Source organism: Podarcis melisellensis (genome assembly GCF_964234715.1).
Source record: "Podarcis melisellensis genome assembly, chromosome: 10".
NCBI lineage: Eukaryota > Metazoa > Chordata > Lepidosauria > Squamata > Lacertidae > Podarcis > Podarcis melisellensis.
Window position 1 is genome coordinate 21,003,765 of NC_138542.1, and position 25,613 is coordinate 21,029,377.

General features: G+C 42.7%; 1 protein-coding gene across 4 annotated transcripts in view; it reads left to right on the forward strand.

Moving 5' to 3' along the window:
- The first annotated feature begins 4,247 nt into the window (after positions 1-4,247).
- Positions 4,248-25,613, forward strand: part of TSPAN12 (tetraspanin 12) — an 86,049-nt gene continuing 64,683 nt past the window's right edge. Inside the window, exons 1-2 of one of the 4 annotated variants that reach the window (XM_081929037.1) lie at positions 4,248-4,397; positions 5,572-5,726. In XM_081929037.1, coding sequence (XP_081785163.1) covers positions 5,661-5,726 — 66 coding nt within the window. In that variant the 5' untranslated portion in view covers positions 4,248-4,397; positions 5,572-5,660. Of the gene's footprint in view, positions 4,398-5,021; positions 5,451-5,571; positions 5,727-6,986; positions 7,008-25,613 lie in introns of those variants that run through there. The other 3 variants (XM_081929036.1, XM_081929038.1, XM_081929039.1) reach the window with 3 other exon arrangements.

Genomic DNA, 25,613 nt, shown 5'->3' on the forward strand with positions numbered 1-25,613 from the left:
GATCACGAAGCACATTCTCACCTCTTTTAGACTGAGGCTCTGCACACACTCAGTGGGGCTCGCTTCTGAGTAGATGTAAAAGGTAAAACGCAAAGGACCCCTGGATGGTTAAAGGTGACTATAGGGTAGCGGCGCTCATCTTGCTTTCAGACTAAGGGAGCCGGCGTTTGTCCACCGACAGCTTTCCAGGTCATGTGGCCAGCATGACTAAACTGCTTCTGGCACAGTGGAACACCGTGACAAGTGCCAGAGTGCACGGAAATGCCATTTACCTTCCTGCTGCAGTGGTACCTATTTATCTACTTGCACTGGCGTGCTTTCGAACTGCTAGGTTGGAAGGAGCTGGGACAGAGCAACGGGAGCTCACCCCGTTGCATGGATTCAAACTGCTGATCTTCTGATCAGCAAGCCCAAGAGGCTCAGTGGTTTATACCACAGTGCTACCCTTGTATAGTATAAAATATAGAGGATTTTATAGATATATATAGATTTAGATAGCATAGGATTATATATAGTAGAAAAGATATAGGATTGCACTGTGTATGTGTATCCAAAGCTTCAGGATATTCAAAATTAATGTTTAAATGCTCATGACCCTGCTTAAAAAATATATACAAAATCAAATGCAAGATTTCAATGCCATCAAGGTGGTTTCAAAAAGATCCCTTTTCGGGAAATACCGGAGCAAGACAGTTTAAGCAAACGTGGCCCAACTGCACTGGCTGCCAATTAGGTTCTGGGCCCAACTCAAAGTGCTGGAACAACAACAACAACAACAACAACAACAACAACAACAACAACAACAATAATAATAATAGTTGATGTTATAGTGGTACCTCGGGTTAAGAACTTAATTAATTCTGAAGGTCTGTTCTTAAGCTGAAACTGTTCTTAACCTGAGGTAGCAGTTTAGCTAATGGGGCCTCCCGCTGCTGCTGCGCCGCTGCCATGCAATTTCTGTTCTCATCCTGAAGCAAAGTTCTTAACCTGAGGTACTATTTCTGGGTTAGCGGAGTCTGTAACCTGAAGCATCTGTAACCCGAGATACCACTGTATTATTTTATTTTATTTTATTTATACCTTGCCCATCCGGCTGAGTCGGCCCAGGTACTCTGGGTGGCTTCCAACACACATAAAAATATAATAAGAACCTCGAACATTAAAAGCTTCCTGATACAGGACTGTCTTCAGATGTCTTCTAAAAGCTATGTAGTCTTTGAACTATAAAGCCTCAGACAGCTTTGGGTTGTAAAACCTCATGGATCGCCTCTCCCCATATGAACCGACCCAGACCCCACAATCATTACCTGAGGCCCTTCCTTGTGTGCCCCAGCCCCTCCATGAGAGGTTGAGAGGGTGGCAACATGAGAACGGGCCTTTTCTGTGGTGACTCCATTTGTGGAATGCTCTCCCCAGGAAGGTTCGCCTGGTGCCTTCATTACATATCTTTAGGCACTAGGCAAAAATGTCCCTCTTCTCCAGCCTAATTAAACAACCTATGGCCTTTTAAACTGGGGGGGGTGTATTGTTTTGTTTTGTTTGCTATTATGTTATATATTTTTGTGGTTTTATGTTACAAACCACCCTGTGGTCCTAGGATGAAGAGTGGTATAGAAATTTAACAAATAATAAGAATGATAAAATAGATGAAGAAAGCTAAAGGGAGCTTGATCTCTTGTATTCTTGTTATTACAGCTTTGTTGATGCGAGAAGACATATAATGAATATAAAACTTTACCGCGTTATCAACTCTTTTAGAATAAGCATAACAAAACCTTTTTTTCAATTTTTTAAAATTAATTTTCACAAAATTATAAGCAAACAAGACAAGCAAACAAACACAAATCATAATCTTATAAAAAATTATACTTATTAACATTGTTAAGTGACTTCCTTGCTTCCCCTTGGTTGAATTTCCATGCATTTCCATTTAACGGTTTTCCAAATCACAGTTCTTATGAAATTAACCTTTAGCTTTAACATCTTTCAATCTTTTCATTTTGAAATTATACAAATTGATTCATCCTTAGAAAAAGCATAATAAAATCTTATCGCTGATGACGCACGCAATGCAAGGCGGGAAATGGCCTGAATCTGAAACCATTCCTCCCATCTGCATCATATTTGCACTGAATACTATATGCATACATATGTGTCATGCATCAATTACCGTAGTATTTGCATGCAAGGTGTATAGGAAACTTAAGGTGTCTGCAGTGACAATTGCTTTATTGACGAATATATAAGCAGAGAGAAAGTGGAAGCAGAAGGCAGATGGCAGAAGGCATCCCAACAGGACAGAAAATTCTCCACAGACATTCACCCATTAGCTGGCTTATATATTTGCCTCCCACCATTCAGCATTTCTGATATCCTTCAAGCTAAAGGTTATGTTCTACCAGCTTTCTGGGCCTCTCTCTCTGAAACACTAGGTCTGTATTGAATAGGAGACAATGACCTAACCCTTAACTGACCATGTCGGACTTTGTTATTCTGTTAGAAAGCCGAACACTGTTTTAGAACAAGGATCTCGTCAAGGGCACTCTGCTATTGCTCATCCTTTTGCTAATATATTTTCTCCGCAATCGAAGAGTTCATAACTTACTGAAAGAACCCCAAAGTCTGGGAAAATAAGAAAAGCTATTTATGGTGCATAATCCTTGCATGCTTAATTAAAATTAGCAAAACATTTTATGTATGCACACTACTGTACTGCATACTACTACAGAAGTGTTTTCGTGTTGTTGTTTTGTGTGTGTGTCAATTGAAAAATCACGCTTCGTTGGCGTTTTTGTAAAAAAACAACAGCAAAGCCCAACCTTGTAAGAAAGGCTGCACAACCGAAAAAAGAGGCAAGGCATGTAAACCAAGATTTATTTATTTTTAAAACTTTTTTTCAAAGAAAAGAAAGGCATTCACAATCCTATACATGTCCACTTAGTAGTGGGTATAGGAGTTAGAAAAAGAAAAAATCTCAACCACTTCAGGGCTTGTCTTAAAAAAGCTCCATAACTTTGGGGTTTCACTGAAAAAGAATAAATCAACAATTTGGGGTTGATGTTTCCCATGAACTGTGCCGAATTTATGTACAGTATAGGCTAAGTAGGCTGAAGCCTAGCGTCTCTAAATCTAGGGGGCCTTGCCAGACTGCCCGCTCCCCAGTGCCGCAGTCTCCCCTCTCCCAAAATTGTAAACCCAAGACTTCATGCGAGGGTAGGGCAACTCAGGCCCACCAACTATGAGACTCAGGGCTAGCCAGTGGGGCCCAATTTGAAGCAGTGGGGCGCTACTTGATTTTTTTTTTGTAGGGCCCCAGTTCACAGCCAAAGTCTGCAAAATCTTATAGACATAAATAAAATCCATCTAGATTGCCCTGGTGCGGGCAAGTAAAATCTCTCACTGCCTCCATTTCTTCCCCTTCTATTTGTCAGGAGGTGATGGGACCAGTGGCCATGGTCTTCGTTTTTTTGATGTTGAGATTCAGACCATATTTTGCGCTCTCCTCTTTCACCTTCATTAAAAGGTTCTTTAATTCCTCCTCACTTGATATTTTTTCTAGCAATCTTAATTCCGGCTTGGGATTCATCCAGCCCAGCCTTTTGCATGATGAATTCTGCATATAAGTTAAATAAGCAGGGAGACAATATACAGCCTTGCCGTACTCCTTTCCCATTTTTGAACCAATCAGTTGTTCCGTATCCAGTTCTAACTGTAGCTTCTTGTCCCACATAGAGATTTCTCAGGAGACAGATGAGGTGATCAGGCACTCCCATTTCTTTAAGAACTTGCCATAGTTTGCTGTGGTCGGCACAGTCACAGGCTTTTGCATAGTCAGTGAAGCAGAAGTACCGGTAGATGTCTTTCTGGAACTCCATAATCCAGCCACCTTTTATTTGCAGTCGCATAAGCGCTACACTACAGCATGGCCATAAACTTGTACGTTCAACCACTGAAATATACACCCAATATGTAGCAATGCAGATTTATGTTACTGCTTTATAAATGAATTTTGGGGTTCCTCTAAAAGAATCTCAACCATTTCGAGGGTTTCCTAAGAAATATGGCATCGCATCGCGCCCAGATCACCAGGGATGCCGCTCTCCTCGCCCCAGGAGCCGGGCAGGGCAGCCGTGGTCTCTAAGACCCGACAGAAGCCCGGTCTTGCTGTTCCTGCCGAGCATGCGTGGCAAGTACTTGTGCAGCTGGCGGCTGCCTCTCGTGGAACCACCGAGGGGAAAGGAGGTGGGAGTTATTGCCTAAGCAGCCCTCCTTTACCTGGCGGGGCTTGGAGAGGCTTTAGAACGGAGCACTTTCTCTTTTGCACCTTGGATCAGCTCCGTCGGGATCAGCTGTTGGGGGAGATCGCGGAGCTGCCACCCACGCGGCGAGCGTGGTAAGTTAAGTTCACCAACTTCTCCTCCTCCCCGGCGCAACTCCCAGCGTTGCCCCGCGATCCTCGGGCAGGTTGGGCAGCAGCAGGGGCATCTGGTGTCCATGCCCACCCTTGCTTTTCCCGGGAAGGAGTTCAGGGCATGGCATGGGATCGGGAGCTGGGAGGGTGGGAGACGGAGGAGGAACCCGGCGGCTGCTCCCTGCGCCTTGCTCCAGCCGGATCCTTCGCTGTCATGGCTCGATCGCCCGTTCCTCTTATTGCAACTCGCACCCCACTTCCCTAAAATATTTCAGGGCCTCCCCAAAGGCGCATTCAAATAGTGCGCCCCCCATCTTGTGATCGATTATGCGCGATGGGGCTTTCCTGGCCTCCCCCCAATATTTTATTAAAGTTGGCACCCCTGTACCCCACTCGCCCTGTCACCCCAGCAGCAGTTCCAGGGCAGAAGCAATCGTCTACCCTGAATCCTAAAACAGGGAACGGCGTTTCCATTTGCAAAAAAACCAAATAAATGATTTTTTAAAAAATTATTTTATTTTAAGAGGCGGGCTCAAAGAGGGGAGGGTCTGCGCTCTCCAAGAACGCGCCCCCCTTCTCCGATCCTGAACTCCACGGCTGTGAGTCGAGGTCTCCTTTCTCGCCGTTGGTCCGCCATCGAGGTGGTTAATGAGTAATGAAAGGAGAAACTTCTTCCCACCCCGCCAAAGCGCCTTAACCGGAGCAATGATTCCGGGATGCGGGTGCGTGTGGGGAGACAGAGAGAGCGCCCGCCCGCGGCCTCGTGGCTTCAGTAAACAAGGGGGTTTCAGAAGGGTGCCACCCCGCGCGCGTCGTGTGAATGGAGGCCAAGGGCGAAAGGAGACCTCCCCTCCCAGGAAGTTTTGCATAGGAGCTGTGCAAAAAGCCAGCGCCTGCTGCTGCTGCTGCTCCCCCTCTCTGTCCCCTCTGACGCTCAAATGACACTTCAGTTGAAACGTAGACAGCCAGCAGAAAAGAAAAGTTTGCAAAGTTGACTGCTGCAGCAAGAGAACTTTCCATCTCCGTCCTGCGGCGCCCGGTTGGTTTCACGCCCCTGGCTTGCTTTCTCCTTATACTGTCATCAGTGAAATGATTTTCCTTTTCCTTCCTCTCTTCCTGCCCCTCCCTTTCTCCCTCCCTCTTTTTTTTTTCTTTGGAAGATTGCTGAAATTTTCTGTGTCAGAGGTGGCTGTTCCTAAGAGGATGTAGCGAGTCTGAGGATGGGGCTTTCTGCGGAGAGGCGCTCACAATGGCCAGAGAAGACTCGGTGAAGTGTTTGAGGTGCCTGCTGTACGCCCTAAACCTGCTTTTCTGGGTGAGTTCCTCCTCCTGCTCAGATGAGAGGCTCCAGCATTTCCAGATTTTGCCCCCAAAGGGAAATTAGTTCGCTGGGCTTACTCCTCTGCTTTCCCCCTTTTTCAAGGATAAAGAGGTTTCCCTTATCTATAGCACCTCGGCCCTGTGCATTAAGGAAAGATTAATAAATGAAGACTGTGGGATAGCCATGGAAGGAATGTTAGGTTTCGTCTTGCATCTGAAAAGTTTGTTGTCAAGAGGAAAGTATGCAAATCTGCTCTTGCAGGGCATTTTCATGCCCTCCTTCCTATTGCCAGTGTTGCCAGTTAGCCATATTGCTCATCAACAAATTGTATTTTATTCAAATAATTTATAGGGCGAGGCAGTTTACAAATTAAAAGAATCTCCCACAAAAAATGAAATAATAATCACTATTTAAATTAGAATTAGGAGCAACTAATGCTTCTTTTTTTATATTGCACGTGAGCCAAATGCAGACTAGAATACAGTGGTACCTTGGGTTAAGTACTTAATTCGTTCCGGAGGTCCATTCTTAACCTGAAACTGTTCTTAACCTGAAGCACTACTTTAGCTAATGGGGCCTCCTGCTGCTGCCGCGCCACTGGAGCACAATTTCTGTTCTCATCCTGAAGCAAAGTTCTTAACCTGAGGTACTATTTCTGGGTTAGCGGAGTCTGTAACCTGAAGCGTATGTAACCCGAGGTACCACTGTACATAAAGGCTTCTTCAGAGTTGTCTTAAAAACCAGTAGCGATACAACCCTGCAAATTTCCTTGGGGAAGCGGTTCCAAAGATGTGTGTGGCCACCCCTGAAAAGGCTCTGCTGACCTAGCCTTAATGAATTTATGTTATAGAGCAGGAATAGAGGACCTGTGGCCCACCTCAACTCACATTGGTCCTGGCCAGCATGACCAATGGTTAAAGATCATGAGAGTTGTAGTTCAACAACATCTGGATGGCTGCAGGATCCCTACTATTTGACAGGGACTGCTCATTCATCAGAGGAAAAGTAGAACTGGGCTCCAAAAACCTGACAGCCTGACATCATGGTCAGATGTGTTCTTTAGGGTGGATGCATATATTAGAAGGTGCATGCAGGTTTTCCATCACTGTGTTTTCCTAGTAACACAACTGATTTTATGCAAATAGCACCTGGCCTACAGTGTGTGGCATTTGCACCCTTAGGCAGCTGCTGGGCGCCTAGAATCCTGACAGGGACTCGCAGGTGCTGGTAGCTGCTCTGTGCTCTGAGCTCCCTCCTCTAGGTGGCTGCTGCCCTGTATGTAAATCCATGCGCAAGATTGGCTTCCCCAACACAAGAATCTTTGCGGAGAGGATACTTAAATTGAGAATGCATAAATAAATGTATTACTTGTGTACTGTGTACTCCATACGAAACTGAGTGAGAATGTACCACTGGACAAGTAACTGTAGTTTGATGTTGTTCTTGTATTTATATGAAAACAATAAAAATTATTGGGGGTGTGTGTGTGTGAAGGGGCACCAATTTAGGACGAAACTACCAGATTGCATGTTGCTGGTGCCCCCTTCAAACCTGCCTGGCACTATCTTTGGGGCTGACATAGGCTTTGCATTCAGATTTGATGCTTTTTCTAAAATGATATTTAGTGTTGTGTGTTAAAACAGAGTAATTTCTTCATGAGCACACCAGCTACTAATTATTTTATATAATGGGTTGATAAAGCTGCACCCAGATCTGGTCTTGCAAAGTTCAGGTGCTTGCCTCGTGTCGTACTACGTTTTGGTTGTTTTATCCAGCCACCGCAATTTCCGTCTTCCTCAAGGTTTCTTGCCCTTTGTTTGAGAATTCATCTAGCCCCATATTCTCATTCGGCGGTAGTTCTTTATTTCTCCCATTGGAGTATATGACAAGCACTCAGTAGAAAGAAAAGGGAGGCATTTGGGGACATCTCTCGGATAGGAGTTTTGTCCCCCTCACTCTGGGCTGGTTAATACAAGCCATTCAGAATCAAGTTCGTTCCTCTCTATATAACCCCTCCAAGATTTGTTTCTTAGGCATCAACAAGCGGCCCATGGGAGTCCTGCCACCTACTCGGTTGGCTCCTGTGCTAATCAGGCGCGGAGCAGAGCAGGTACCTCATTCTGCGACGCTGGCCGGCTTCCCATTGGCTGCAGGAAGCTCCTGCAGCCAATGGGAAGCTGTGCATGCCTCCTCCGCACTGGAAGGAGCGCTGGAAATAGTGTTTGCGCATGCGCGCACACAAAGACACACACTCCGGCCCATTGCTGCGTCTGTGGGACCGTGAACTGGCCCAAGCCACAAAAACTTTGCCGACTCCTGCTTTAAAGAGTATCATATCATTTTAAACAGTCCCAAAGAATCTTGGGAGCTGTACTTCAGCATTGATCTGAGGGATTTGATTGGCAGCTTCAATGTGCTTTCAGATTTGGTTTTTTTTTTTTAAAAAAAAAACAGATTTTATTAAAGTTTGAAACAGAATACAAATGTTATTTTGTCAAATTTCCAGTATCTTTTTTATCAGAGATTGAAAAAACCTAACCTAAATAACAACGCAAACCGAAAAGGAGAACTTCTGATTCTTCATCTGTCAGCTATATATAGAAAATTGTTGAAGGCTTCAAGTCCAAGATAACACCCCACAATTCTAATTTCTATAAACCAATCTTTTCTTCAATCCTCAAACCCAGGTATCAAGTTCATTTTCTTTTTCACGCAAAAAGTCTGTGAGGAGTTTCCAACCTTCAGTAAATAAGAGCCTACCTTATCTTTGGAGGCCCAGGCAACACCCAGGGTTTCAAATACCGTTTTCCTACTTTGGTGCTCCATCTTCTTATATAGATGCGATCTTGCCTCACGTAATCCATGCTCTTTTCACGTTAAGGTTAGATTACTGCAGTGTGTTGAGGCTTTTTGGGACAAGCAGTGGTCCCATATACAGTAGTAAGATTGCAAAGAGGGTAGTCCTGCATTGGAAATAATTGTACTCATCTTGCAAAGTCTACACTGGCTTCTAGTATGTTTTCAGGGGTGAAACAGAATGCTTCTTCACGGCCTCCCTTGCAATCTTACCATTTGCTTAAATCTGTATTGTAAGTCTGTTACCTTCTGAGGTGAGCGGGGTGTGGGCTTCAGAGAGGGTCTTTTCTATGTCCCGCCACTTAAATACCTCCACACCTGGTGTTGAGGTGCCGGATTATTATTATTATTATTATTATTATTATTAATAATAATAATAATTTGTTTTATTATTTTTACCCCGCCCATCTGGCTGGGTTTCCCCAGCCACTCTGGGCGGCTCCCAAATGAATATTAAAAATGTGATAAAACATCAAACATTGCTTGAGAGCAGTACATGTGAAAAGGATCTAGGAGTCTTGGTTGACCACAAACTTGACATGAGCCAACAGTGTGACGGGGCAGCTAAAAAAGCTAATGCAATTCTGGGCTGCATCAATAGGAGTATAGCATCTAGATCAAGGGAAGTAATAGTGCCACTGTATTCTGCTCTGGTCAGACCTCACCTGGAGTACTGTGTCCAGTTCTGGGCACCACAGTTCAAGAAGGACACTGACAAACTGGAACGTGTCCAGAGGAGGGCAACCAAAATGGTCAAAGGCCTGGAAACGATGCCTTATGAGGAACGGCTAAGGGAGCTGGGCATGTTTAGCCTGGAGAAGAGGAGGTTAAGGGATGATATGATAGCCATGCTCAAATATATAAAAGGATGTCACATACAGGAGGGAGAAAGGTTGTTTTCTGCTGCTCCAGAGAAGCGGACACGGAGCAATGGTTCCAAACTACAAGAAAGAAGATTCCACCTAAACATTAGGAAGAACTTCCTGACAGTAAGAGCTGTTCGATAGTGGAATTTGCTGCCAAGGAGTGTGGTGGAGTCTCCTTCTTTGGAGGTCTTTAAGCAGAGGCTTGACAACCATATGTCAGGAGTGCTCTGATGGTGTTTCCTGCTTGGCAGGGGGTTGGACTCGATGGCCCTTGTGGTCTCTTCCAACTCTATGATTCTATGAAAAAATTCCCTAAGCAGGGCTGCCTTCAGATGTCTTTTAAAAGTAGGATAGTTGTTTATTTCCTTGACATCTGCTGGGTGGGCATTCCACAGGGTGGGCGCCACTACCGAGAGGTCCCTCAGCCTGGTTCCCTGTAACTTGGCTTCTCGCAGTGAGGGAACCACCAGAGGGGCCTCGGCGCTGGACCTCAGTGTCTGGGCAGAATGATGGGGGTGGAGATGCTCCTTCAGGTATACAGGGCCGAGGCCATTTAGGGATGATTTTTAGACTTGGTTTGCATGTAATTTTAATCCATACCATGGCTTAGTTTTGAAGAAACGAGTGTGCTGCCTGTCAGTGAGAAATCAGTACCGTCACTTTGCTCCCCCTCTGAGATTGCTGCCGACACTATGCTCTGAGCTAAGCCGTAGTTTGGCTTTGCGGTGTATTGCTTTGGGATTTTTTTCTTAAAAATATAAAGTGGTATAGAAAAATGGGGAAAGTAATTATAATGTCTGAACTGCGAGCTCGTGGTTTCTCCCTCTCTGACAAAACACAGGCTTAGCTAAGATTTATTCTATGACTTACCGCTCATGGTTTGTTTGGGGGAGATAGACCATGAACTGGGGTTTGGGTGCAGCGTTATGTTGAACTATGGTTTGGTTCCCAGCAGTGCGGCAGCAGGATCAGAGGATGATCAGAAACAACCACATGAAGAGACTAAGCCATGGTTTGTCTCAGTGTTACAAGTGACTCATGCCTTAGATTGCTCTCCTTTAGAGATTCCCTTCTTTAGTTTCTTCTCCTTATTACACTGGAACGAATGGTCGTTTTATTGCTCTACGTGCAGTCTCTTGGAGAATCAAGACTTAAATGAGGTTAATAAATAAAATAAATTCACTGTTGTAAAAAGATCTCTCCTCCAGACTGATTGCGAAAAATGTAAGAAAGCTTAGTTAAATAATAAATGGATTTTGAAAAGTACTACGGCTTTTGTTTCTAACTGTGTGCAAAGATGGGCAGCTGGGGCAATCTATTTAACGACTATATTAATGTCACTAATGAGCTGCTGTAGTTATTTGCTGAAGTGGGCAATTGTGGTTGCAATGATTTTAAATGGCAAGGGCTGCAAAACACTTCGCCAGTGTACTACAAACCGTCCCGCGGTTCTTCTAACAATGTCCTTATGGACTAGACGCTCCTCAAAGTCCCTTCCAATTTAATTCTATGATTCTACGAATTTAACACAAGAGAAGTTCCAGTTATGTGTATCTTCTGAGTGGCACTTGTGATGATAGTTTAACTGATGTTACAGGACTCAAAAGCGACGCAATCTCTGCATAGTGTTCCCAGAGAATAATCTTTTTCTTTTTTTTTTAAAGAAACAATCCAAAGCATGTTGTGTCGTGTTCTGCATGCGCTCATGAGCTTTTCAGCTCTCCTCTTTGGGTTCAGCTTCTCAAGGCTACCCTAAAAGGCTAGCAACTCAGTCTTGGCAAAGCATACCACGAGGCACAATGATCTCTTGCCAGGAAGAAAAATGGGTCGTCTACCCACGTAGGCGTAGAATTGGCTGGCATTCCCGCCCAAGCTCTTCTTGAATCCTGGCCGCCGCTTCAGCCTTTGATGGCTCTAACCGCCGCAGAGACTTTTCAACTCTTGAGATGCCCAAGCCCGAATTCTTCCAAGTTATTTCAAAGTCATTTTCTGTTACCGTCGAGCAATCTTCCCTTCCAAATGCTGCTGCCAGATTTCCTAACTATGGCTGTAGGGCATGTGTGTCCTTGGTGTGTTCAGCTGCCGTGCCAGTCAAATGTGCGTTGATTAAGGTCCTTCGGTGCCCCTGGAGCAAGAAAACAGACATGGCGCTGCTGTCCTCACTATTCTTTCCTGGAAGTAAGGCATTCCCTTGGAAATGCTTCTGAGTAAATGTTTTTGAGATTGGGCCCCACGATTCAAGATGCAAGGATGGTCGTGGCGCCTTTATATTTTCATAGATTTGTTGTCTTACACTCCATGTCAGCTGTGGAGCAAAGGGCATCTTGTAATCTGACAGCTGAGGCTGCTGTAGCACAATGAGATGATTTCGTTCTCTCCTCCAGAGGTTCAGATGCACTGGCCTTCGAGCATTATTTCTTCGCGGCATCTTCGGAAAGATTGGCAGGTGGGCGTGTAGAACATAGAAAAAAGGCCGCAGTGTTGTGTACTTGCTGAAATGGTTTTAATTCCAGTGTGTGGTTAGGGGTCCTGAACATTTTTAAGGCTCACAGGCACATTTAGAACTTAGAAAAGGTGGCGCTGATTGGCGTTGAGTAGCGATTACTTAGGTGTGATTACTCAGGTGTGCACTGTCAGTCTTAAAGGGATGTGGGTGGCGCTGTGGTCTAAATCACTGAGCCTCTTGGGCTTGCTGATCAGAAGGTCGGTGGTTCGAATCCCTGTGAGATCCTGTTGCTCTGTCCCAGCTCCTGCCAACCTAGCAGTTCAAAAGCATACTAGTGTAAGTAGATAACACTGTGGCAGGAAGATAAATGGCGTTTCCATGCGCTCTGGCTTCTGTCACGGTGTCCGGTTGCACCAGAAGTCATGCTGGCCACATGACCCAGAAAGCTGTCTGCAGACAAACGCCAGCTCCCTCGGCCGGAAAGCGAGATGAACATCGCAACCCCATAGTCGCCTTTGACTGGTCTTAACCGTCCAGGGGTCCTTTACCGTGTTCTTTGGTTTAAGAACAGCCCTGTTTACAAACGATTCGGTTTATGAACTCCACAAAACTGGAAGTAGTGTCTTGGTTTGCGAACTTTACCTCACTCTAAGAACGGAATCCGAACGGTGGAAGGGCACCGGCAGGGGGAGGCCTCATTAGGGAAAGTGCGCCTCGGTTTAAGAATGGTTTCGGTTTAAGAATTGACTTCCAGAATGGATTAAGTTCGTAAACCAAGGTACCACTGTACTTAGGTGTGATTACTCAGGTCTGCACTGTCAGTCTTAAAGGGCAATACCAACAATCCTATCCTGCAACGGCTAACCCACTGTTCTTGTTGCAGAACTTATACAATATGAAAATATTCCCCCATAAAATTCAGTGGTCAAACCCATAGAGACTGATTGATTGGTTTTGTCACAAGTACAGTATTGGAGAGGAGCGCTGGATTTCTTGGATAGACCTTTATTGCCAATTTTGCAGTTCCAACGGAATCCGCTGGGTTTAATATGGCTTATTCCTGTATTTCTGTGCAAAGGATTCCAACAGAATTAGTTCAGCAGGAGTCAATTGTGGAACACAAGGACTTACTTAGTACTTAATCCGTAGTTAACATTTGGCTGCAAACAAGGACTCAAAACCACATTGCCGTTTTTTGTTTGTTTGTGTGGTGTCAACTTTTCGTGATCCCAGGACAGGTTACAAAACAAAATAAAACTTCAATATAAAATATACAAACATTAAACTTGAAGAGCTATATGGCCTGCCAGGCGAGAGCTTAATTTGGCAAGCGAACCCATGCTTTTACCAAGTAACTGTTTGCTTTGAGGGGTCTTATCCAGGTTCAGGCAGCAAAATGCAGCGCTAAGCTATGTTTAAGCATTCAAAATACAGTATTTCGACTGCGTCAGACCAACACGGCTACCTACCTGAATCTATGTTTAAGCATTGTTTGCACTCGATCATACTGTAAGGATTGGTAGTTCTACTGATGTTATTCTATTTTGTACATTGTAAACCACTTTGATATATCTTATGAAAGAGCGGTTTGAAAACAGATATTTCAGTAAAGAAAGAAAGAAAATCAACCCCTTTTAGAATACTACCACCAACTCTCATCACTGTAGAGAGTTTCTCTGTCTCTGACTTAAGATTGTTGATGAGAAATTTGCCTTCTTTCAGAAATTAACAGCTATCTAATCTGGACAGGCCTAAACTTGGTGTTTCTAAAAAAGGCCCCTGTTGCTTTATTGTTTTTACACAGACTTGTTACAGCAGGTTCTTGGAAGGTAGTTGCTTTTAAGGTACCGTACATTATCTATTACTTGAAGTAAAGTAGCACCAAAGAAACCTTTTGGTTTCTGATCTCCCGAAGCCTGCAATACATATTGTTTAGTGCGGCAGGGAAAACAAGCGATTCTCAAATTTTAAGTAAAATGTAACTATTTTTATTTTTGGTAAATAATTTTTATTCCTTTTCCAATTAAAAAAACCCATTCATATTAATAACAAATCAAACCAAATGTTTCCACATTCAAAAACAAAAAACCAATACAGCCAATTATAGTGCGAATTAATTGATTTCAATGGGATTCCCCATGTTCTGGATTTGAAGAGCTAATATCCAACCTTTATTTTCTGTTGATATCGATCCTCTCCTCAACCAGTCGTCGGTATAACTCTCTATCTTGTTTTATTTTACCATTCCTTATTTATAATCACGTAGGGGCCCATTTTTCTAATATAACTACTTTCAAGGTGCTGAAGTGGACATTGTGCCGGGCTTTGTGAGCAATGCATTCAATTTTTTCTCTTAAGAAGTACACAGAAAGTCAGCGAAAATAGGCTCTCTGCATTCACATTGTAATTTGTCATCACTGTGAGAGATGCATGCGAGGTCAGAAGCTGTGTGGAAACATAAACAGATTTAAATCCTTTCAGGTAATGCGGAAGCTACAGGGTACGTACAGGAATCAGGTATAAAAGTGAGCCAAGTCATATGTATATGATGGTATGTCATACCCTCCAACATTTCTCTGATGAAAATAGGGACATTCTAGGATCAAATCAGAAACCGGGATGGCTTTTGTAAATCCGGGACCATCCCTGGAAAATAGGGACATTTGGAAGGTCTGATAACCAGACGGATTTGTGGAGGACAGAAATAGCAGTAGATTATCCAAGATGGTTAACTTTATTTATTAATTTGTTTATTGAATTTATGTGCCTTCATCTGAGAATCACAGGGTGATTTACAATATAAAAACTCAAAAATGCACAACATAACAGCAAACAAAAACAGTAACCCGCATCCAGTATTTTATTTATTACACGGTATTTTATTTATTAAGGCATGTGATGTCAAGCTCAGAATGTCCTGTCATATCCTAGTCTGTCCAAAGGTAGGAGTGAATCATACGGCATGGAGTTCTTCAATTAATGATTTTTGCTGTTGTAAATTTCAGCGTTCAGAACTGCCTGGTATTAGAGACAGGATGGGCCCTATAGCTGAACTAGCGTTTTTGTTTTCTTCGGAGGATGTTCTGTCTTTCCTGGAGGGAAGGACAATCATCCTTTCAGGAAAAGGATCAGCATTATTTAATGGCATTTGCCCTGGAAAACAGGCAAGCGCTCTTTCAGGAGAAGATTTAAATGGGAGTTAGACTATCCCAGAACTTGTCATTTGAGCAGTGAAGCAGATTCTGCAATAATTCACCAGTAACCGACATTTCAGAAGCCGTGACGCTATCTTCTGGGTCAAAACTTTTCTGTTTGCCTGGGTATAGAATGATAGAGTTGGAAGGGACCCAGGGGTCATCTAGTCCAACCCCCCGCAATCCAGGAATCTCAGCATCCATGACAGATGGCCATCCAACCTCTTGTTTAAAAACCTCCAAGGAAGGAGAGTCCACCACCTCTTGTGGGAGTCCATTCCACTGCCAAATAGCTCTTAGTGTCAGAGAGCTTTTCCAAACGTTTAGTCGGAATCTCCTTTCTTGAAACTTGAAGCCACTGGTTCGAGTCCTACCCTCCAGAGCAGATTTTAAGCTGGCTACTTTGTCCTGCTGTGCGCTTACTGCATTTTGAAGCCATTTTTATGACGGTATTTTATTGTTGTTTGGCCAGTCACCACCCTGCTACCTTTTGACGGAGGGCAGTTTATAAATAGCTTAAGAAAATAAAAGGGAATCATACTTTAAAAGCTTGGCACTGAGGTAAAAACGAAGGAAGAGGGAGGACTAGTTAGCATGTGAGGGCATTGAGAGAGGTCAGAGAAGAGGCCGTGCCTTGGTACATCAAAGGGATCCTTTAAATTTACTTTTAGAGCTCGAGGGGCAAGTAATGTTCTTTGGACATGCTTTCTGAGATGGTGTTATCCAGGAGAAATTGACCAACCTAAAATTAGACTGGAACCGTGTACAGGCAAACGCTGCAAGATGACTGTCACTGGAGGCAAAATACTTCTTTGCCTTGAAAAGCTAGGTGTATATTTTGAAATAAATGAAACATGGAGTGTCCCGTTCTGATGAAATTTGGAGAAGGCATTGTCCATGAATCCTAGTTACAGGTAGGTAGCCGAGTTGGTCTGCCGTAGTCGAAACAAAATTAAAAAAAATCCTTCCAGTAGCACCTTAGAGACCAACTAAGTTTGTTATTGGTATGAGCTTTCGTGTGCATGGTATCTGAAGAAGTGTGCATGCACACAAAAGCTCATACCAATAGTTGGTCTCTAAGGTGCTACTGGAAGGAATTTTTTTATTTTGTTTCCATGAATCCTGTGTGCATTGTGACATTTAAAAGGAAAAATTGGGTGGACGACAGCTCCCACCTTCTGGTTGTGTTCTGCAGCGTCACATACAAAACCAGATTGTTTTGCAGCCGCCCGCAAACGAAGCAGATGTTCAAATGCGAAGCTGCTACCATTTGGCAGGATTCAGTCCTTATGACCCCTGTGCATTTGTGACTGTGTAGCTTCTGTGGTATAACGTGTTAAATTTGCCAGTGGCATACTATTTCTAAGGAGCAGCATCAGGCTGTTTCATATCCAAAATCAGCCAGAAGAATTACGCAGGATTTGGAGAGTTTGGAAAGATCAACACAATCGACAGCATGCAGCACTCCTGCTTGAGCCAAGTCTGGCTTAATTTGGATAGATAGTTCCACTGGGAATAAAGATTCTGAGCCAGACATGACCTCTATCAAAGTTTGAAAAACCCACTACTCCTTTGGGTATCTCCCTACCGCTTTCCTGTGAAAACCATAGCATTTTGTACAACATGAGATAAAGTAACACAATTTCCGGACTTAGCCTTTGATGTCTTCTGATGGAGAAGCCTTCTGTATCTGACTTCACTTTCTGACACTTTAGTTTGGTTCAGATGTAATGGAAAACCTGGCAAAACCCTCACTATTTTAATCCCCCCTCCTGCCCCCCTCTTTTCCTAGGTTGATGGAACATTACTGCTAACCAGAGTTCCCTGTGATGTCCAGACGTGGGGAACTTTGGTTTGCTTGAATTATAGTTGGTGAGATCAAGCTGGGTTAAACTCTGGTTTCAGATCCTGGCTAGTTGACAAACCATTGCTGTTGTTGCTTAGTAGTTTAGTCATGTCCGACCCTTCATGACCCCATGGGCCAGAGCATGCCAGCTTTAAACAAATCATAGTGTCCCAAATTTTGGATACACCACAGGGCTCCGTGGGTAGTTTAAAATGGAATGCTTCTCTGCTTCATAAGGGACCTGTTTGTATACTGTATGTGAGAACCTGAGACTCAATTGTTGTTTAGTCATTTAGTTGTGTCCGACTCTTCGTGACCCCATGGACCAGAGCACACCAGGCACTCCTGTCTTCTACTGCCTCCCGCAGTTTGGTCAAACTCGTGCTGGTAGCTTCGAGAACACTGTCCAACCATCTCGTCCTCTGTCATCCCCTTCTCCTTGTGCCCTCAATCTTTCCCAGCACCAGGGTCTTTTCCAGGGAGTCTTCTCTTGTCATGAAGTGGCCAAAGTATTGGAGTCTCAGCTTCAGGATCTGTCCTTCCAGTGAGCACTCAGGGCTGATTTCCTTCAGAAGGTTTGGTCTTCTTGCAGTCCATGGGACTCTCAAGAGTCTCCTCCAGCACCATAATTCAAATGCATCAATTCTTCTGACAGTACAGTATAGTATTTTAGCAGAAACCATGGTTTCCTGTTCCATGTGAGCTAAAATTTAAATGGAACCAGTTTCCCACCTCATTCCTAGTTTATACCAGGTTTGCAGTAATACAGGTGACTAAGCTGTCATGTGTCAGAAAGCATTACTAAGCGGTAAGCTGGTTATCTGTCTTGGCCACCCCAGACAAGCTGGCTAGCTAAGGCAAAACAGCACTCTTGTTGGTTGTTTGGTCATCATTGGAATGGGCGCATTGCTGTGAATTGAAGTAGTTTTTTTAGTAGTTAGTGCCATTCACTTTTGCCTTATCTTACAGCTAAGGTATTTTGCCTGCTGTAAGAAGAGTACAATGAGAAAATGTGTGTGCAAAAATATCCTGGGTCCCAGGGTATAGTCTGAGATCACATGTAAGGCTATCACTTCACAAAAGCTAAGCAGATTTAGATCTGGTCATTGTTTGGATGGTAGACTCCTTGGGAACAACATGCAGGATATAAGAGCAAGCAAGCAAGAAAAAAATAAAAAAATGATGAAACTGTAGCCTGCAGTTTGCTCCAGTGTCATGGCTAGCAATATATATTTTGTATGTTTTTCATTTAGGCCACAACATTTAAAAAAAATGTCTCCATTAAAGCACCAACTTTGTAAAGTATCTGCTAGTTTAGGGTTGGTTTTTTTTTTGGCATAAATACAATTAAGCAAATATCTGATTTAAAGTGAGGAAATGTAGCTTGAAAACGTAATGCTGGTCTGTGTGGCTTCATCACTTATTTTCAAGGCAATCACGGAGGCTGGCGTATCAAGCAAAAAATGTAAAGTAGCAATTTCATGGTGATGGCTATATAACATTTTGATGGTTTAAAATGAAACCAGAAGTGATTTGGCCAGTCGACTGTAACAAGCAGAAAATGTTGAATTGGTTACTGTTGTGTTTATAATATACCACAACTGATACCTACAGATACTTTTTGGATCTTAACATTATTGATATATTGGCATTTTAAGTCGCACATGATGCTGTTTTTTTTAATGGTTTTCCGTGCTCTCTCAGAAACTTCAATATGGTTTGATTACCTTAGACTATCACCTTGGTCTCAAACACTTTGCTGGAATGTAAATTCCATTTATTTCAGTAAAGCTTGCTTCAACATCCCTGAGTTTTATCTAGAAGCTCATAACAAGTTTACACTTAAATAAGTTTCATAGAAATTAATGTGATTTGTGTAATGGGCACATTCCAGAGAAAGATAGGGCCACCTACATCCCATTAAGCAGGCTTACAGATGCAGTTAAATATAAGTGCTGACTATCAACACATTAGGGATGCGGGTGGTGCTGTGGGTTAAACCACAGAGCCTAGGACTTGCCAATCAGAATGTCGGTGGTTCGAATCCCCGTAACGGGGTGTGCTCCCGTTGCTCGGTCCCGGCTCCTGCCAACCTAGCAGTTCGAAAGCACATCAAAGTGCAAGTAGATAAATAGGTACCACTCCGGCGGGAAGATAAACGGCGTTTCCGTGCGCTGCTCTGGTTCGCCAGAAGCGGCTTAGTCATGCTGGCCACATGACCCGGAAGCTGTACGCCGGCTCCCTTGGCCAGTAAAGCGAGATGAGCGCCACAACCCCAGAGTCGGTCATGACTGGACCTAATGGTCAGGGGTCCTTTTACCTTTACCTATCAACACATTACATAGAAATAAGTTCACTGGTTTTAGTAAAACTTGGTTCCACATAATGGCCACCATCCGGTGGTTGTCAGGATACAGAGTGCCCATTGCTGGCTATGAAAGGAAAGCTCACACAAGCAAGGAATAATTTCCATTTTCAATAGCTCTGCTTCCACTTCCTATTCTCCTGCAGTTGATTGTGGTCGGCTGGCACAGAAAGCTAGGTGTGTCCCACCAATGTAAATGGAACGGTGCAATCCTGCACATGGCAACTCAGAAATAAGTCCTGTTGTGTTCAGTGGGGTTTACTCCCAGGAAAATGTGTCCAGAGCTGCAGCCTTAAGCACTTAGCTATATTCTTCTTTCTATTTCTTTTTTCTTGCTTTCTGTTCCTTTGTTTTTTCTCCCTTCTGGCTTTGTTCTCCTATAAGACTAAGTAGCTGTTTTATCTCAGTATGTTATAAAAATATAATGGGTAGGTATTTTTGTATATCTTTGAGTAAGTATCAATATTTTTTTTTAAAAAGCACTTAACTGTGCTCTTCAGTCCCCCCAATTTGATGGTAATTATACATGAGTGAGATGTTCAGCAAAATCATGGAGTGTAATTTTTTTCTTGCCACTATATTGCAGCAGATTGCAGGTGCGGGTTTACATTCTAAAAAGAACAAAACAAATCTCTGATAGCTCACCAGATGCGAGTGTTTCTACTTTAGCCTAGTTCCTTATGCACTAGGTTTCTGTGTGCGGGGTGTACGGTAATTTTTGTGCAGTGACTTTTTTAAAAAAGCCGATTCCTTCGGCTCCAGTTTAAAACGGCACACCTCCAGGAAGATTCTGAAATGTAATTTGCCGAATTTGTGAATTGGTTTGGAGCATAAGACGAATGGATTTCAAACTTTTTGCTGGATTGCACCCAAGGGATGTGGGCATAAGTCCAGCATGCACAGGGACTTCCTGTTCTCTTCTATGACGGGAAATATTCTTCCTATTATTGGGGATTCCCTGTTGTGCACGAGGAGTTTTCCTCTGCCTGTAAAATAGGACATGAAAGGCCGAGTTTGTGAGGGAATTGTTTTTTCAGTATCAGAGCTACTGAACCACAGTGTTTGGGATCCAGTACAAGCAATAGTTGGACTGAGGCTTCGATAATAGGGAGCAAATTTCAATTTGTAAGGCAGAGGGGCTCGCGATTCTGATTTATTGACGTGCTTTGAGGGGAAATTCCTGCGTTGTCAATGCACACATTACTTTTTGTGTAGGAGTTGGAGCTCCTCGTTTTGCTGAATGCCTGCTTTAATTCTGCATACTGAGAAGAAAGCAGAGAGTGCCTTCTGCATTTTTATCTTGTAAATTAACCCAACTCCTGTGTAATTGCGGAGTGTGTGGTTTGGGGACCCAGAGCAAGACAGATTCGTCTGGAAATCTTCAACATTCAGTAGGAGGAAGTGTTGAGAAGAACAAATTATATTAGAAGCACAGATGCTGTGTGGGCTGATGTGTTTTTTCCCTTGCAGTCAAAAGCCAAAAATGCATATTGAATATATAATCCAGATGCCAGATGACTTCCACTTATATGTCATCTTCTGCTGGGTAGTAACCAGTTTTTTCTTCTCCTTCAGAGTGGGGGGTATTACCCTGAACACTATTCCCACATTTCTGGTTCTGGCTCTGCATAACAAATACAGATAATATGCTGCTGAGTATGAATTTGCAGTGTCTCCAAAACTGACAGATTATTGCAGATGTCTCACAACTACTTCTCAAAATAAAAATACTTCTCAAAATAAAAATTAAACACAGAGCCTCCAAGTGTCCCTATTTTCCAGGGACAGTTTCAGATTTACAGAAGCCATCCCGGTTTCTGATTTGGTGCCGAAATGTCCCGCTTTTCCTTAGGATGTCCCTATTTTCATCAGAGAAATTATGGAGGGCATGGAATAGATCACCCCTATTTTCATTGGAGAAATGTTGGGATGCCCCTGTGTTGGAGGGTATGTAAATGCACTCATTTTGGGTGGTTTTGCAAATCATGGGAAAGATTTTATAATGGGGTTTCCAGCGTTTGCCAACCTGGTGCCCTCTTGGATCAAATGCTAAAGAGGGCTACTGTGCCTTACCAGTCATAGAAGTCTCCTAAATGACTTAACAGAAACTTAATTTACTTGTCCCAGAACAGGTAAACAGGAGAGGAATATTCTCGATTCAGTGGAAAGATTTCTGCGAAGAATGTTGTATGTAATATAGAAGAAACATGTTTTAGATACATCGGGTCCTTCCTTAAAGAGGAAGGTGAGACCTGGAAAACCGGCACCCTGTGCTGTGGGTGGGTACGAATGGTCAGCCACAACACCCGATTGGTAGGTCCCTCAAAACTGGGTTCAATCTGGCCAATGGGACACAGTCTAAACAGTTCAAGGGACCTATTTATGCCCATGCACGTGACCCAGAGCTTCCTCTTTCAGCGGTGCATTCAAAACACCTGCCCACCTCTCCCTACTTTTAGGGCTTTGCGCTTGACCTTGCTATGCCGTTGTGTGTCGTCTGTCATTGGGACAGGGGCACAGCAGGAATTTCCCCCACTTGCGTGATTGGCTGTTGCCATTTGGGTTTAGCCTGCTGCGTAGTAAAGCGTCCCAACTTGTAAGGCTGCGGATAGGCTCAGGTTCAGATGATAGGGATGGGAGAACTCTCTCACCATCCCTATGTGAAGGGTATTCTGTTAAAGGAATCCAGGGACTCGGTGGTTTGGTCAACCCCTGAGAGGGGGTTGTGCCCGTGCCTGAGTCCAGGGGGACATTTGGGTGGCGGAGTCAGCCCATTCCCAGTTTTCCGCTTATCCAGGTGTTCACCCTTGGCTGACCGATGCTGGTGCCCTGGGTCAGTGCTACCTGCATGGCAGGGAGCTAGTCGAACCAGAGCCTATGCAACCAGTCACTTTCTGTAATCAATAAAGTTGTGGCCTAAATTCTGCCAAAAACCAAAACCAAAATTTGAGTCAAGTGTGAATTAATTTAGGGGGGAGGTTTCTGGGTCTGAACACGCAATTTTTAAAATTAGCTAGCTAGCTATTTATTGACTTCAGTGTAGCCTAGAGAGCATTATTATTATTATTATTATTATTATTATTATTAGCGTTTATATACCGCCCTATACCTGGAGGTCTCAGGGTGGTTCACAGAAAAGATCACAACATATATAATCAGAATAAAAACAACAACCCAATAACACACCTACCCCAGAAAAGAGCCACATTTTTAAAAGGGTATAGGATGCTGAGTTTCTCACATTTCAGAGACAGCGTATGTGTTCATAGGGAATTGTCTCACGCCATTATTTTGTTAAATCCCATGTTGCTTCCTATCTGCCTGCTGCTCCAGCTCTCTGCTAAATTTCTACCAAAGTAAATATTGGGAAGAAACATCTCTGTTCTGATATTTATCCCTTCATAGTTCCAGATGCCTTTTGTAATTAACACAACACTTGAAAGGGGCCGTCTTAGAAGTTAACTTCAGCATTGTCTGACCCCAAATCTGTAAATTATATTAGATATCTGTCTACAGACTTGGTTGGACAAGAATTCCCAAGCAACCTTAGGCTAGTAGAGCATTGTAGAGGAGAGCTTTTTTCGTCGTGAAAGGGATATGAGTTTCCACATATGTTATGGGAAAGCTGTGCACATCAGTACAGATGTTTAGCTTAGTAAGCTTTTAGTCTTAAGGTCAGTAGACCAATTGCCATCAATTGAAGAGCCAGGATTGAAAATGCTGAATTATGTTTCTCGTTCAGTTTCCTTTCTAAACTGCCTGTATCTGCTAATGCTCATGCCTCTCTGTATTTTCTAGAAAAAATGCTCTGAACTGGTATATTCTGCAAACTCATTAATATATCCACGTACCCTGCCACTAATATTGCAAGCCTGTTCAAGTTTATTGATAGCCCACAGACCTTCAAATTTCAAAAAGAAATATTTGAATCCATATGACGAGGGGAAAAGAAACTAAACTAAAAAAAAAAGCAACTTAAAGTAGAGTGGAAAATATTTATTGAATATATGGAAAATAATTTTACACAGCTCAAAACGCTGGCAGCGTTCAATAAATTCAACAGAGTAAATAATATTTGTTTGATGTAAAAGTGGAAAACTGATTTGAATGGTTATAGTAAAATATGCAGGAAACTGTAATGTGAACCATGGAAGGAGAAGAAGGGAAGTCATTAGATGTTTCAAAGTTTGTAAAATATTTAATTTGATATGTAGAAAAATGAAAACTCAGTAACTAAGAAAAAAACAAGAAAGTCCATTGACTCTATATTTTTATTGTTTAAAAAAAATCAACAAAGATGAGGACAAATGTGATGAAGAGCAGTACAGAAATGTGCTAACAGATTAGTTAATTAAAATCAATGCCCCCAAACAATTCTGTAACAGCAACACACCCAGAAAGTGTGCTTTCCATCACAGTTATTCCTATGGCAGTCCTTACCTTAGAGCAAAAACAGATGAACTGATGACAGTTAAGCAGCTCTGTGGTAATGTCAGAGAGAAATGATATTTTAGTCATAGCGAAGGGATCAAACTCCTGCAGGTGAGCTAGTTTCCTTCATCTTATATAAGTGTGCAGCTCCTACTTTTTTCATGTTGCTGCTTTAACCTCACTTTTCAAAAGCGGCGGAATAGTAAGATAATGCAGTCCCAACATGAAAAGCAATATGACTGGGGAAATTCCTGCTGCTCAATATGATCGCAAATTGTATTGTGCAGAGAAGCATGCCACGAAAAATATTTTGCTAGAGCTTACCAAAATGCTGTTGGTTGGAGAAAAAGGGAAGAATGTTATCTCCTTTCTCTCTCTCTTTATATATATATATAAAATATGTTTTGTTGAAAGAAAGGAAGCAGAAAGAAAGGATAGAAGGAAAAGGGGCGGGTCGGAGAGAGATTACTAGACTGGTGCCATTGCTAAGAAGAAGAAAAAGGAACTTTAGAAAGGAGAATTTTAGAAAAGAGAAGGAGGGGATTCATGGAGCAAAGAAGACAGTTATACAGTACGATTGTCACACACTTGGGAGCCCACAAAGAAGAAATACAACACTGGAAAAAGAGGATGGAAGAGAAAAACCAATCTGCATATAGCATGCCTATGCTAATTTATATGGATAGATGCAAATTTTAGAAATAATTACCAAAATTTGAATACACTATATATCAATATAACACACCCTCCAACATTTCTCTGATGAAAATAGGGACATCCTATTCAATAATAATAATAATAATAATAATAATAATAATAATAATAATAATAATAATAATAATAATAATATCCCGCCCATCTGTCTTGGTTACCCCAGCCACTCTTGGCAGCTTCCAACATATATAATAAATGCAATAAAACGTTAAAACGTTAAAAAAAACTTCCCTCTACAGAGTTGCCTTCAGATGGCTCAGAGTCAGATACCCATTCAATATTTATCTGATGAACATCCTACCATACCCTCCAACATTTCTCCAATGAAAATAGAGCCGTACTGAGGAAAAGCGGGAAATCCCGGGATCAAATTAGAAACCGGTGCAGCTTTTGTAAATCCACGGCTGTCCCTGGAAAATAGGGACACTTGGAGGGTCTGATATAATGGGTAAAACTGTGACGAGATGAGCTATGGGTGTGCCAGGCATGCCAACTCTGGGGGCCGAGGGGTCTTCAGCCCCCTCAATATTTGCTTGAAGGGGGCCCAGCCTCCCCATGTTGAGAGGAGCCCAGTGCAATGTTGCGAAGGCTGCACTGACTTGCATGATGTTGGGAGGTGTGTGTGATGTTGCCCCCCCAATCTTGGGGGCAACCTGGAGCCTCTGGGGCCTACTCAGCCTGTTTTGGGGTCACGAAAAGTCGGACACGACTAAATGACTAAACAGCAGCAACAACAACAACAACTGTTGATGGGCAGCTTCAAGCGCCCTTGCTCTGCCTTCTTATGGTTCCTTATCTTTAAACTGGACTTGGTCTGGAGATCCTTTTCCCACAGAGGACACTTTCAGACAAGCAAGTATTAAATCAGTCAAAATTAATACCATCAACCAACTGTTAAGCAAAATACAAAAAAAGAAAGAAAGTACAAAATCACAGCCTCCGTAGAACCAATTATTAAGGGAAGAATGTAAAGTATGCATTTTTAAATTTTTAATCCTCATTGCTATATACATATATATATATATATATATATATATATATATATATATATATATATATATATATAAACACCCCCCTTTCTAAGGCACCTAACAAATAATATAAAAGCCAAATAAAAGAAATCATAAAACAAAACTTTTTAAAACAACAGAAATCCATGCCGA